Genomic DNA, 14651 nt, shown 5'->3' on the forward strand with positions numbered 1-14651 from the left:
GGGATTCTAAATTATCTGAATCGAACACCAAACTTTGCCGAATAACAAAATGGGGGACCGCACCAATACGTATATTAAATGAAATGTGACATTTAATTTGGGCATTTTAAATTTGCAATTTTGCAATTATGTCGCGAAATTTTTCGAATCTTCAAACAAAATTTGCCGAATTTGGAAATTTTTAGGTGAACTTCCCGTGACATTCCATCGAGGCGCCCCTGTGTACAAATATTAGAGCTATCATTTAGCAGTTCATGTGTGTAATCCTATCTTAATGTATTCAAATCTAACTATTTTTGAACCTTAAATATTTTCGACTAAACTTGAAAACTGCTCTCAATTTTAATATTTTTATTTTAAGAAGAAAACTTTCCAAAAAGAAATACAGTCAGTGGCGCAGCAGGGGGGAGGGGGGGGGGAATCAACCTCCAGTTGTTTTTCCAATCTACAAATTCGAATACGATTATTAGGGAAATTTGGACACCACCTCTTCTTCCTCCGAAAATATATTATGGCTACGCTACTGAAGACACAACTGCATGGTTCGTTTATAATTTTGAAAAGCATGTCTTACATCCTCACTAAAATGAATAGTTTAGAAAAGGGGGAAAGCTTCTTATAACGAGAGACGACTGTTTTATAAAGGGTCCCAACAGCAATGACGCAGTCCCTCCCCCTCCCCAAATACCACGAAGACCCCATCCAAAGAATTTGGAAAATACTCCTAACTCCCCTTGCCCCCTAAAACATTCATTTTGAGCGAAGATTTTACGAGAATATTTCGTCTGGAAAGAAAACGAGTTTATTTTCTCCACTTCTGGAAATTATCGTCCATTCTGTTAATGGAAGGTCAGTGCTGGGTCACCTCACCTACACAGCAGTCTCTTGGTCGCCGTAGGTCTTTGAACGGTGTGGAACTGCTGCCATTCTTTGAATACTAATAAGACCCTGGAAGATTAGTTTTCAATAGGAAGAAAAGATGAAAAAAGAGGAAAAGTTAAAAAAAAAGTTGTCGGCATTTCTCTCGCTTTACTTTTTTTTCCTTCCTTTCTCTCTCCACCCCCTTCCCTCCCGTATTTTCAGAAACCAAGTGGTTTGGCTTCACGATAGTTTACGAAGTGCCGAACAAGAAAATTTTTCATTATTACCTTATTACTAGCAAAATCGTGCCAAATATAATTTTGCATTTAAGATAAAATTCATTTTTACTTTCTTCTATATCTAATATATAGAAGAAAGTATTGGATTCGTGCAAATTTTCGAATTTCGAATTTTGACGGATTCGAACGTTTTGAGGTGTGCTGAGTTCATTTCGACTATTTTTGGAAAATGTCTGTCTGTCTGTGTGTGTGTGTGTATGTGTGTGTGTATGTATGTGTGTCACGTCTGTGTGTGACCAGTTTTTTGTGGCCGCTCTACAGCAAAAACTACCGCATGAAATCGAACGAAATTTAGTACACGTATGTGCCCCTATGTGAACTTGTGCCCATTAGTTTTTGGCGCGAATTCCTCCAAGGGGGGTGGAGCAATGGGACGTTTTTCGAGTTACGCGTGCTTGCTATTCCTCAGGAAGTAACTGGCGGAATCAAACAAAATTTGGTCCGTATGTTGGTATTAACAGGAACAGGTGCTGATTCAATTTTGGTGTCAATAACTCAAACGGGGGTTGAGCTATAGAACGTTTTTTGTCGTCAATTGTGACTGCTGTATCTCAAGAAATAATGAACGGAATGAAAGAAAAATTTATCGGCAAGTAGCCCTTAGTGGGTGTAAGAACTGATTTTATTTTGGTGTCAACAGCTAAAAAGGGGGTAGCGCAATCGCCCGTTCTTTTTTTCCATTGTGAGTGCCCTATCTCAAGAAGTAATGCTACGTTCTGGTTGAAATTTGGAATGTATGTGAATCCATATGTAAACAGGCTTTGGTTCAATTTTGACGCCAATCGCTCCAAGAGGTGTTGATTTTTTTTTTTTTTTTTTGCGAATAAAAATATTTTTATTAATGCAACAATAAGAAAGATAAATCGTAATAGATTGTCGTCTGCGTATTTCTCGTGATTTTAATTGTATGGAAATGATAGGAAATATTATCTCAATGATTTAAAATTTTTAACTGTTGCCATCTTATGTTTGTTAACAAATAAAATATTTGTAATTAATTCAAGCAAGGCTTTTAAAATGACTTTCAATTTTCGCTCTTTGCTTTGCTTTTGCAATAATTCAGACATTGGGATAGTCGTCAAGTTTTTGCATGTGTAATTTTGTTTTTGTTGGGAATATTGCTTCCTCGTCAAGCATGGGGAGGGATCAGAAAAAACAAAAAAGAAAAATATAGAAGAAAGTTTCGTGATGGCCACAACATACTAGTTTAATTTGCCACCATTCTGTGTTTGAATGCTCTGTGTTAAAAAACTCTGCATAAACTTTTAATTTGAAAAGCTTCAGTTTGTTTTCTAATGTTTTTATGTTTTTTCTACAAAATCTTCTTTTTTTTTAAAACTTGTTTTTAATGACTCTTAACAGTGCAGTTATTTATTTTATTTAAAAATATCTTTCAGTTTAAAAAAAAAAAAATTTTAACCTTATTAATAAACTTTTTTTTTCGGTGGAGGGGAGGAGGGCGTCTTTTCATGATTCCGTAAGTTTTGTTACTCTTAATTAAAGCAGTTGTTTTTAAGATCTCGATTATTTCATCGGTTTAATCCTTATCTTTTTTATCCCTGATATCTTTTAATTTTTTTCCCTGCGTAGATTTTTAAACCTCTCTCAATAAGTGTGTTTACGTTTGAAAATTGATATTTTATTTTATCGCCACATATATTTTACCCGCATGGCTTTGCCCGAAGTAAAAAATTGAAAGGTCATTGGTTCGCCTGTATATTTACAAATAATGGATGATGAATTTCTCGCCAATTTGCTATGTTAATGTAGTAAGTAAACGGAAATTCTGGAACAGTGATGCGTATAAACAAACCAGAAGAGCACGAAAAAGAAATTCCTTCCCCGTCTCGACTTTTTTATTTATTATCTCATGTCAGCGTTATTGCTTAAAGCGAATGACTAAACTCTTGCTTACTAGTAGCAGCAGGAAACTGCTTTGCTACCTAAAGTACCTACCCGCTGGTTCCTTTTCGTTACTAGTACTAAGTACCAATCTTCTGCTGACGTCGCGTCGTATTGCACACGCGACCTCCCTTGAGACATTTGCTACACATTCCTTTTTTAAAAAATGATTTCCAAACTCTAGAAATAACTCTGTGACTTACGTCGAACTGCCTGGCAACGTCTATTTTATTCTGATCTTCTTCGATGTTGCCAACCGCACAGCCACCCATAAAATCATCTAAGGGATGTCGGGAAGACGTGCCGAAAAATTCAAGTTCGTCAATTGATTCTTTTCCGTCAAACTTTGCTTCTGAACAGCAATGGTCATCACCCGCCCAAACCTCTATATCGCGTATCAGCGCTATCAGGTGACCAGCAACGTCGTGAGTTTAAAATTTGCATACTCACAACGCGTCTTACTGTGTCCCGAACTTAAGGTAATTTCCATATTTTCTTGCCTTCCATTTTGTGGTTGCTAACGCTGCTATTGCCATCCGTCCTTAGCAATTGTCCACCAGTGTATATGGCTCATTGAAAAATTATGTTCATTCCGCCTGTGATTCTTGGATGGTGCATAATCCGGGAAAGCCAATGACGATTTATGACGTACCAACGGTGGGAAGTTGCTTTTCCACAAGAAGCAAGCCCCATTATATTATGAATGGTTTCAAAAGAACTGGTGTGTTTCCCTGCAATTCAAACATTTTTCAGGACTCTGACTTCATGACAAGTTGCATCACTGATCGGCCAGATTCCCCCCATCTCCTGGATCTATGAATGAATCTGTTTGTCTCAGCAGGTAACCATGTTGGAAGAAAATAATAAAACTGGATGTTCCTGTCCTACAACAGATTCAGTTGCTACTTCAATCAATAATTCAGATTTATATTTTCTTGCTGAAGATTGCGATATGTCTCAGCTAAACCCACATAAGTCTCTGAGCATTACTCCAGGTCATATACGACCTTACCCTAAAGCTGGAGAGGGTCTGATCAAAAAAGGATGGAAACGAAAGTGGTCTACAGCAATACTCTTTAACACTCCAGTCGAAAAGGCTCTTCAGGAAGAAAAAATCTTAGCAGAAAAACAAAAATCATCACAAAAAGTCCCCAAAACATACAAGAAATCTCTGAATCCGAGAAAAAAGAAATGTAAACCCAAAAGAAACATAAAAAAGAAGAACGGCGGCAAATAAAATAGTTCATTTCAAATAATGTTTGCATTTTTCAGCATTTACTTCTAAAATCAGTTAAACCTTTTATATGGTCTAACATACCTAATTTTAAAGCAATTACAATACTAATTTCGCTTTATTTCATTCATTGGTAAATTAATTGAGGCTTTATTTGAAATTATCTGTGTCTATTATGAATGTTTCTCAATTCGCTAACTTACCCCATGCAGCTCGCCAACTTACCCCGTGACGGGGCAAGTGTGCAAACTTTGCAAAGGTTCACAAAAAATTGTGTAAAGAATAGACAAAGCATAGTACTGTCAAAACAAAAATATGACATTATTGCTGATACCATACAGAATATTCAAGCAATAAGAGAAAAAAAATTCTACTTTATTTACAACCTTTAAAAAAAATAAAGTTTAAAAAGTTCGCCAACTATTCCCGGTCTCCCCTACTAAACGATGTAGTTTCTAACATTTTCTTATCCTGTTGAAATTAACAAAAATAAAGAAACGTTATTTAAAGAAAGAAAAAAAGAAGGTGTTAGTGTTAAATAATTTTTCTGCTGAAAGCAGAAAGTGCGTGTTCGAACAATATAATCGTATATTGTTCGCGTATCGAACAATACGTTTCCATTCACATGGAACTACGTTTTTACTCTCCCCATTAGTTTTTTCGCTTAGGTACTATGTAAAAGACGTAGTACTCTAACATAATAGGCATTCTAAGAAGTCTGCTATGTGCTTCACGCATAGTGGATAGACTCAACAAGTTGTAGGTGCCCCGAAGGATTGCCGCTTCAACAATTAAGTTTCATATATGTTCCATTGTCTGGCTAACTAGGTAGCATTTGCTTGATTTATATTGGCTTGACTGTCCAGAATTTTGCTCATCAGTTTCTTCCACACTTATAAATTCTGCAATTCCACGCGTTTCATTAACTCGTGTTCAAATCCTAGAGTTCTCCCTTGACCACTCTATATTGCATTCAAGGAGAAGTGATAATAGAAGTTAACAAAGAGGGCTACATTTGCCACTTTTAATGAATTACTCGTTCTATTGGCGATTCTGTTCACGAACAGTTCGCTTATCTTATTGGCTCTGTTTTCAACCTTCCAGCGCCAAACAGACAACGGTATCGCCAAGTGTCACGTTGCTTTCTTGACTTTCACTATCACGTCTCGCTGAATGCACTATACAAGTCCTCTTTTATATAACGCATTGTCATCCGAAACTATCCTACTGTTGTGAGAAGAGTACAAAATTCTGACTGCGTTAGTGCGTATATACATAGCGCAGAGGTTTTTTTTGATCGGAACAGTCCCTAACTGTGTGTAAATTAACGTATTATGATAAGCAATATGGCTTAGACACAAGGCTTCTAAGGGCAAGGTCACCCCCCTCCCCCTTTAATTGTGAACTGATATGAACAACCGAGATTTGTTCACACCAGCTCGGTTCTCATCCATATTTAATGGCGCGTCCGTCGTGTCAAATTACGGCTTGTCTCATTACCTGGGGGTACGAATCTGTCCTACCTGAAGAGATGTTCCCATAAAGGTAAATAAGGGCTATCGATAGCTGTAAAAGTCGTCGCCAAATAAAGGCTCCTGTGCACGCCACACCCTGTCGAGGCACGCAACCCACGTTCCGTACGACTAGTGGCACGGGGCTCTCGTCTCGATATACTGCACTCCTATCGTCGAATTAAATGGACGGGTGGGAGGGACAGCCGCGTGGGACGCTGTTCGCTACCGAACGTGGGCTACGAAAAACTGGCGCCTACTGCACTACAAATGTTTTTCTCGTTATATTAGTTTGATGTCAATGATAGGCAAGCGTACCTAGACGATTGCTTCAAGAGAAACACATATCATAAACAGAGGCTGACTGGCCCGCGGGCCGATGCGCCCTCAAGCCTGAAGACCTTTTTTATGTAAAAAAGTTATTTTTATAAATTAATTAATTTTTTAATAGTTTCGTGCAAATACCTTTTTGTGCTTACAAACCTGTGCGACTTCTCTTGGCTTTTTTTTTTTTTTGTTTTTTTTTAAACTACTAAAATTTGTGTACTATCGTTTTTTCTTTTTCTTTTTTTTAACATTTAATTTAATTTATTTCTTTGTTTTTTATTGTAACTTTTTTTTTCCCTTTTGCACCTTTTTTTTTCCTTGCGCCCTGTAGAGACCAAGGTTGACGTCCTCTTGCGGGACCCAGTCCGCCCCTGGTCATAAAGCACAGGTGTCGAATCCACCGGCGCAACTGGGAGGCTCATGCCAAGTGCAGATTCAGAAATTTTTCAAAAGTAGTACGATTGATTTTTACTACTTACCCCTTGCAGCGGATTCGTAATTCCTCAAGTTTCGAGCCCCATCCTTTCCCCTAACGTAAAAAGAGATGGCCCGTAATTTTTAGGACTTCAATTCCGAAACTTTTCCGGTTTCCCGAAGTTCCCTTTCTTTAACATCATCAAAGATCATGTTCAATTACGTTTTTAGTAGCTTAGTACCGAAAATCTGCTGGTGGAAAGTTCCTTTATCTAGCCTAATGAAGGGAGCGATCAGCCCCACTGACGCCACCACGCTTGTTACATGCCCCCCTCACCCCGGGAAATTTCTGAGGGGGTTCTGCACTTGTTGTGTCAGAGCCAGAATCTTTCAGAAGGAAAGTCGCACTAAATGTTCTTATCAAATCTAAGAAATAATTTTTCTGGCACCTTAATTTTTTATTTGGCTCTTAAGCTCTTACAAATTTTGTTACTCTATACTTATTATTCAAGTATTGGTGAAAAAAGCTTATGTACCGATACCGAAACGTCAAAAAGCGAAATAAAAGACGAAAAGATGCTAACTTTTCACATATTTAAAAGATCTTTCTAAAATTTCCTGATGAAATTCCATGTGCTGCAATCTCGATGGATTCTCTCTATTCATATTGAGGTCCTGCATTCATTTTGGACTCACGTATTTTAAATATGAAAAACCAAAAAAAAAAAAAAAAATCGTTCTGTAATGAAATAATGCATTGCTGCTCCAGTCTTATTGAAAGTTTTCGCTTAGTAGTCATTATTTTCGCCAGATTTCAAAACCATCTTCGCTTTTCATTCTCAAGATCCATTCCTAGCTCTTCCCAAGCCAAATAGATAGAGGTGCGACTTTTTAATCCCTCTTACGAATAAAATTCCTAAGCCTAATGGCACTTCCGAAGTATTCGAAACCCGGATGTCGCTCTGTCAGGAATGCCGAGTCGGCGCTTTTTTCTTCTTCACGTGGGACTGGATTAATTTAAAATAATATTTTTGCCATTTTATAGATAAAGTCGGATGTTTTCCAGAATATTTTTTGCGACGGTGAAAACGTAATTATATCAATGCATGAAATATATCATTTTGAAGACAACAATTGAAGTAGAAGTAAATATTTCAAAGCAGACGACTTTTTTTATTTTTACTATGAAATATTCTTTTTAAAAAAATGAAAAAGAAGAAAAAAAATTGCTGTGATTAATTCTTTTAAAAATATGTTAAAAAATTAAGTTTATCAAATAAGATAGAGTTTTTGAAATTTTTGCTAAAATTATGGATTCCTCCCTCCCTTTGAATTAAAATATGTGTGAAGTAAAAAGTAAAGTAAACTTCTGTTTTTTATAGTAATCTGAAAATTTGTTAATAAAGGATGTTTTTATTCGACTGAATGACACCTTAGAAATTTTAGGATGAAAACATTAGTCATGATGAAAACAACACTAAATATATTACTTTCTATTTAATGTTGCAATATATATCTTAAAGAAAAATATTACTAGCATGAAAGCAGTGGACGGTGACTGCATTTTTAGAAAAGCATTATTTTCATCAAAGATGTTTTCGAGTGAAAAAAAATAACTGTCTTGTTAACGTAATTAAACTAAATGCTATTTCATCTTTTTTCGTTGCGTGTGAAAGTAATATAGAAAAGAATAAACAAATTAACATTAACATTTAATAATATCAACACTTTAGTTATTGATATGCTAGAATACTGTTCATATTTTTCGGTAGGACTTTTTTTTATATTTTGTTATGAAAATCATAATTGCACGTAATTAGCATTTTCATTATAAATTTACTTCAAGTATTGAACAATAGAAATAACTATATAATTTTATAATTAGGAATACTTTTTATTTTCTAAAAAGAGGTTATTATGCGAATGCACCAACATTTACATGCAAAATATATTTTATGTACTTCCCACACAAGCTGGTTATCGTGTCGATCTTTAAGTAGTGTTATGTTGTGACGTGCTAGATATCCGTATCTACGAATATCCGAGTTAGAAAAAAATCTGGTTTGGGGCGGATCCTGAGCGTACTTTTTCACAATTAAATTTCAAAAAGAAAATCGCCCGTCAAGATATGACGGGTGGAAATTGCTTCTACATTTGAACGAAGTCATTGCATGTTTGGTGATTGTTTGATAGTTGAAACTTTAACCCGAACTCCAGTGGATTAACCCTAAGACAGCGTTCATAGTTGACCACTTTTTCGTTTCTACATTCTCCTAAAATGAAAGTCTTACCAGTAAAACAGTTAAGTTACCGGATCTAGCTCAGCCTTGTCAAAAGAAAGCATTTCGCTGCATATCAAACATTATCAAAAGGAAAAATCAAATTATCATGTCATGGAGCAAGTTCCATTGGTGATGACGTCAGGAGCGTACTCGATCATTCGCTATAAAAAAAATGAGGATACGTATTAAAATCGTAAAACTACGTATTGCCAATCTGCTAGTCTTTAATAGTTCTTGGGCTCTTGATAATAGTTTTTTTCTGGCACGTTCAGTGAGCTAATTAGCTTTAATGTTCAGATTCCAGAATTGGACTGTGTAATTTTTTTTTAAAAATAATACAATTTAAAAACTCCTCGTGTTCCACACAGTATGCCACGAGGCATGTAAAAAATATGAGGTGTATTTTCGTATTTTTATTCACGGATCTGGACATTGATGAGTTTTTATTGATATGTGGCCACTGGTCTACATTTTAAACGATTCAGCACATACTATAGTGCATTCACGGGAAATATAGACTAGATATTAACAAAGAAATCACATTTTTGGTTTGGGCAAGAACAAAACAGCGCCAAGCAGGCGGAGAATGTGAATAGTATTGTATTACTTTTTTTTTTCGTTCCAGAAAAAAAAAACTCCAAAATGGCAGGGTGGCAAACTTTCTGGCAACCTATTTATTTACTCTCGGTATATCTTTTCCGCTGAAAGAGTATAGTATTATCAGGGTTCTTTGATAGACATCACGAAAAATATTCGATATTTACTTTGAAAATACCATGATATTTTTGATATTTTCGATATTTATTTTTTCAACTACGGTATTTTCAAAGTAAAAATTATATTAATCATAGTAATATTGTTCATTTATTATTTTAAATAACCAAAATGCTATGTACTACATTTGTATGATATATTATTACATCATTAATACAACAAAGTAATATTATATTATTTTTTTATTTTGTATTCATAAAATTATCAGTAATGTTACAGTTTAGTTCATATTTGAAGTGCCGAATTAAACATTAAACATTGGTCAGAAAAAAAGAAAATGTCTTTTGACTGTTCACCGACTAATGCATATTTTTTATTTTTGAATCATTGTGTTAAAGTAGCTAACAGAAAAATGAGTAAAACAGCTAATGCTAAATTAACACCATTAAAATTGATAAAAATGTTAAATGAAATATTAGATATAAATAATGAGAAAAAACTTAATTTTAAGTCTGCATATTGTAATAACAATGTAGGAAAATAAAGAGTGATTTCCAGATGCATTTACTATTTTGAAGACTTTAGTTTGTGGTGATTGAAAATATCGGATTGTATATCAAAATATAAGACACATATCAAAATATCGGATATTTTCGAAAATATCATGATACTTTCGAACCCTAAGTGTTATGCAATGGAAATTTTTGTTCTAAATAATTGTCATTTCCATTTAAAAAAAAAATTACCCATTTTCTCTACTTAAAATTTTGCCGGCTTTCCCCCAGCAAACCTTTTATTTCCAACTTCGCTCCAATTGTATAGAATTTAAAATCAAATAGAGAACTCTTAACACAATTTTCATCGTTTAGAGAGTGCTAGTGCTGGCCTCAGTTCCCCAAAGAACCATCCAAAATACTATCGAATTACTAGAAAGCATTATCGACCGACGTTTTCAAGCTAGAAACTCCCTTTTCCGACGGATTTATGGGAAGTAAATTTCCGTTTGTCTCAATTTTCCGTCGTTGCATCTATTGGGAGTCGACTTTCCACAATTAGTGAAATTAAGTCGGTTTGTCTAGTTGGAATAAGGCTTGATATCTTCAGTGAAATATTTTATTTTTTATTCACTGTAGACTTTGCATCGGAGTATTTCGCTTTGTTTCATATGCGTGGGTATGTAATTGGAAATGAAAGTGGTAACGAATCCACAGCAGTTTAGATCTTTTTTATTAAAATACTAGTAGTACCCGCACGGCTTTGCCCGTAGTAGAAAATTAAAAGGTTATTTGGTTCACCTGTATATTTACAAATAATGGATAATGAATTTCTCACCAATTTGCTACGTTTATTTACTCGCCCATGTTACGGTTTCACGTTATGATAATTTCGTAGTGTTATAATAATTTACTGGGTAAAATGTTCTTAAAATTGAAACAGATAAAGAAAAAAATCGAATTTTTGAAAAACCGCTTCAAGACGCAAACCTCCATTCTACAAACTAATTTTGTCTCAAATTTCATGAAACTCGGCCGAACGGTTTAGGCGCTGTGCGGGTCACAGAGATCCAGACATCCAGACAGAGAGAGATCCCGACATCCAGACGTAGAGACTTAGAGCTTTATTATTAGTAAAGATAAAGATGTGCTGTTATTACAAAAAGTAAACAAAACTGATTCTTTCCCCTTTTATCTCAGATATCAAAACCAGATAAATCCATGAAAGTTTTAAAAATACTTTTGAATTTACGTTTTAGGTGCAGATGTTTTAAAATCTTTTTGCACTCCATAAAATAGATTTTAGCTAATTAGCTATATAAATAATTTCAAATTATTAAACTAAATCTGTTGTTTGTTTTTTATTAATTTTTTTCCTTCCAAATTTGGTCTCCCCCCCCCCCCCCCGCCTTTTTTTTTCGAGAATGTGAGAAATGTCTTAAAAGAAGAAGTTGCGTGATAAAGTTTCTTATTCTCTACATCTGTCAAGAAAAAAAGAAAGAACTAATGACCGAACACGTTTTCTGTGGAAAATTGCCAAGCTTTAAAACGATTCCACGTGAACGTCTTGAGTTGATCAAAAGGAGAAAGATCGAGGGAATTCTGATGCTCGCATTTCGTTCATTTCGATGTATACCTACTTCGAATTCAGCAAACTGGCGTCCCTGAAATCCAAAATTTTCTTCCGTTTCCTCCTATTAACCAGATGTTCACCTTTCCATCACGTCTCTGATCAAACCGAATCCATACATATTTTCGACTTAGTTATTATTCTAAATTCTAGATGCAAAAAAGAAAAGAAAAACCGAATTTAAAAAAAATCGAAATTCTACGGAAGTTAATTGTGTCTTTTTTCAACACCAGATCTTTGATTCTTTTCTCCGTTGCAGAAATCATCAACGCCGTACAAGCACGGGCCATTCGAGACTTCGATGAACCCTCCGACCCCAACTGTCTACCCTTGAAGGAAGGACAACAGGTGACGGTAAGTGTATTCATTTGTTTATTCATTCAGAATATGCCTATATCATGTGACTAACAGTGGTGTCTGTAGTCTGACTCTGACAAGTTGATTTCCGATACGCTGAAGCTTAAACAGCTCCATATGTTAAAATAGGGGTGACGAAAGGCGGGTTGCGTTACCAATGGCGTTGTGCCAATCTAAGCATGTCTCTTCTTTCAGCTCAAACATAAGGGGGCTGGTCGAAGGTTAAGCATCAAGTTACCGGAGCCACACTGTATCTCAAACTGTCTACGCAAACAAAGTTTTATTCTATTTATTTATTTATTTTTCTTATTTATTAAAATATAATTTAAACTATTAGTTACATTTTATGCGTGGTTGTATGACCTAGAAGGTGTAAAATCATGTTTAACGGAGAAAAAGTATTTTTTAATTTAAATCGTTTTTTTTTCTTCAAATATTTTTTTAAAGAAACATCACTATTACGTTTTTAACCATTTGATTTTGGTTTGGCGTAACACCAGTTATAATAATTCACCGGTTCTAATTTGTTAAATAAGCCGACTGGTGGCGTGATGGTTAGGCGCTGGCCTTCTACGCCAGTGGACCCAGGTTCTGACCTAGGATGGCCAGTCGGTGGATTTTCGAAATGATGAAAATCATTAGCGCCCACATCATATGATTATGTGTCATGTAAAAGATCCCTTGGGTATTCGTTTGGCTTAGAATTCCCTCGGCAAAATTAAGAAATTCCTAGTGAACCCCCCTCTTAAAGGCCCATAGTGAGCCCCCCTAAGAAATCCCTAGTGAGAGAGCCCAGGTGCCTCCATCTGGTGGGAACTGGGCGTCCAAATTATCCGTGCCATTGACATCCGGGCCTTAATGGTGGCACATAAAGACTGGATGCTGTATCGGGGGATCGCACTAGGTCTGCTAAAGGCTAAATAGCCTAAAACGCTGCCCCCATTAGACGAAAAAAAAGTTGTTAATTACAGGCGGTTGTTCAAGTTTAGGTGGACATTTTGTATTATTCATTATGACCAGCAACTTCCTGTTGCTAGTGTTCTTGGAAGTCTTAAAATTACATACCTGCTGAAGCTACTGTTTTTCGCGGAAACTTTTCGCATTTTTATGCGGTGTTCCGATTTCCCACATAAGTATAGTTTCTTTTGCTTTTTAAGGTGATTTGACTAAAATTACTTTTAAAAACTGCTACAAACTCTCCATAGATCGAACAAGATAAAAATAATTAAATTTGCAAAAGGCACTCCAAATTAGATACGCTTTTTGCACTAGTTTTTAATTGACTGTAAAACTTCAACCATCTTGTCGGTAAATTATTGAGTTTATTCACCTTTTACATATCAAAATACAATTTTTAAATTATTTTATTCAATAAAACATTATATTTCCTGCTATTATACTGCATTATTATTAGGACTTTTTAAAAGTATACTAAGTAAAATTAGTGTTTATTTCCATTAAAACCTTAATTCGTAAATGTTTAGTCAAACTTCTGTGGTCATTTTGAGTGCCAGTTTTCAAGTGTGTTTAATGCCGAATGAAATTTAATTAAAAAAGCTTGCCTTAAAATATTTTTAACATAAAATCTGCTATTTTTCCTCCAGGTTTTTAAAAAAGAAAATCTACTGTTTTGCGTCTGCTTTTTGAAGGAAAATTTGTGTATGAAATAAATGTAGCATTTCTTTAAAAAATGGGTATGAAATGGGTATTATACTGCAAAATGGCGATGACAGGTTGTTTTCCTAGCAATGGCACAACGACGGCAGAGAAAGAACTTCTACAGAATTTGTTATGCATTTTTTTTTTCTTAATTCCTATCTGCATAAGTTAATAGGCGATGCCGAGGAGCGCTATAATCTCACCATTTGTGTGTATATGAGCATGTTCTTTGAAATCAAACTCAAAACGTAGTACTCAAATCCGTCATGTTTTATCCATTATAGCATCTTTATCCTCATAATAGGGAATTCACTGATCAAGTAACGCTCCTGACGTCACCAACTATGAAACTCGCACCATAACATGATAATATGATAAATTTTTTTTTTTATTCGTAATGTTTGACATGCGGAGAAATGCTTTACTTTGACGAGGCTAAACTGGATCTGGTATCTTAATTGTTTTACTGGTAAGACTGTTATTTTAGGAGAAAGAAGAAACGAAAAAGTGGTCAACAATGAACGCTATCCACTGGTGTTAGGGTTAAAATTTCAACTATCAAAATATCACCAAACAGGCAGTTGCTTCGTTCAAACTTACGGGGAAGCATTTTAATTGAATCGTTTATTTCAAAAACCAGTCAAATGACAAAATTTCTAGTTTTAAGAAAACCGTTGTATTATCACATTAAACTATTCAAATGCGATTTCAACATTGATATATATATATATATATATATATATATATATATATATATATATATATATATATATATATATATATATATATATATATATATATCTACATATGTATTCACTTTAGTTTAAAATATAGTAATCCTTATCGAATTTTTTAAAAATAAGGTTAAAAAATGCTTTTTTTTTTAAATTTTAAAGCTTGTCCATTGACTGGTTTTTGAAATAAACGGTTCAATTAATCATCTATCACTTTTGAATAGCATACGTAT

The 14651-nt window shown here is 34.8% G+C and overlaps 1 protein-coding gene across 1 annotated transcript in view; it reads left to right on the forward strand.

Annotated features, from left to right (window-relative positions):
- Positions 1-14651, forward strand: part of LOC129226142 (caskin-2-like) — a 494018-nt gene that overhangs the window by 246355 nt on the left and 233012 nt on the right. Inside the window, exon 9 of the mRNA XM_054860742.1 lies at positions 11928-12022. Coding sequence (XP_054716717.1) covers positions 11928-12022 — 95 coding nt within the window. The remainder of the gene's footprint in view (positions 1-11927; positions 12023-14651) is intronic.

The sequence above is a fragment of the Uloborus diversus genome, chromosome 7 (genome assembly GCF_026930045.1).
Source record: "Uloborus diversus isolate 005 chromosome 7, Udiv.v.3.1, whole genome shotgun sequence".
In the NCBI taxonomy this organism is placed as follows: Eukaryota; Metazoa; Arthropoda; class Arachnida; order Araneae; family Uloboridae; genus Uloborus; species Uloborus diversus.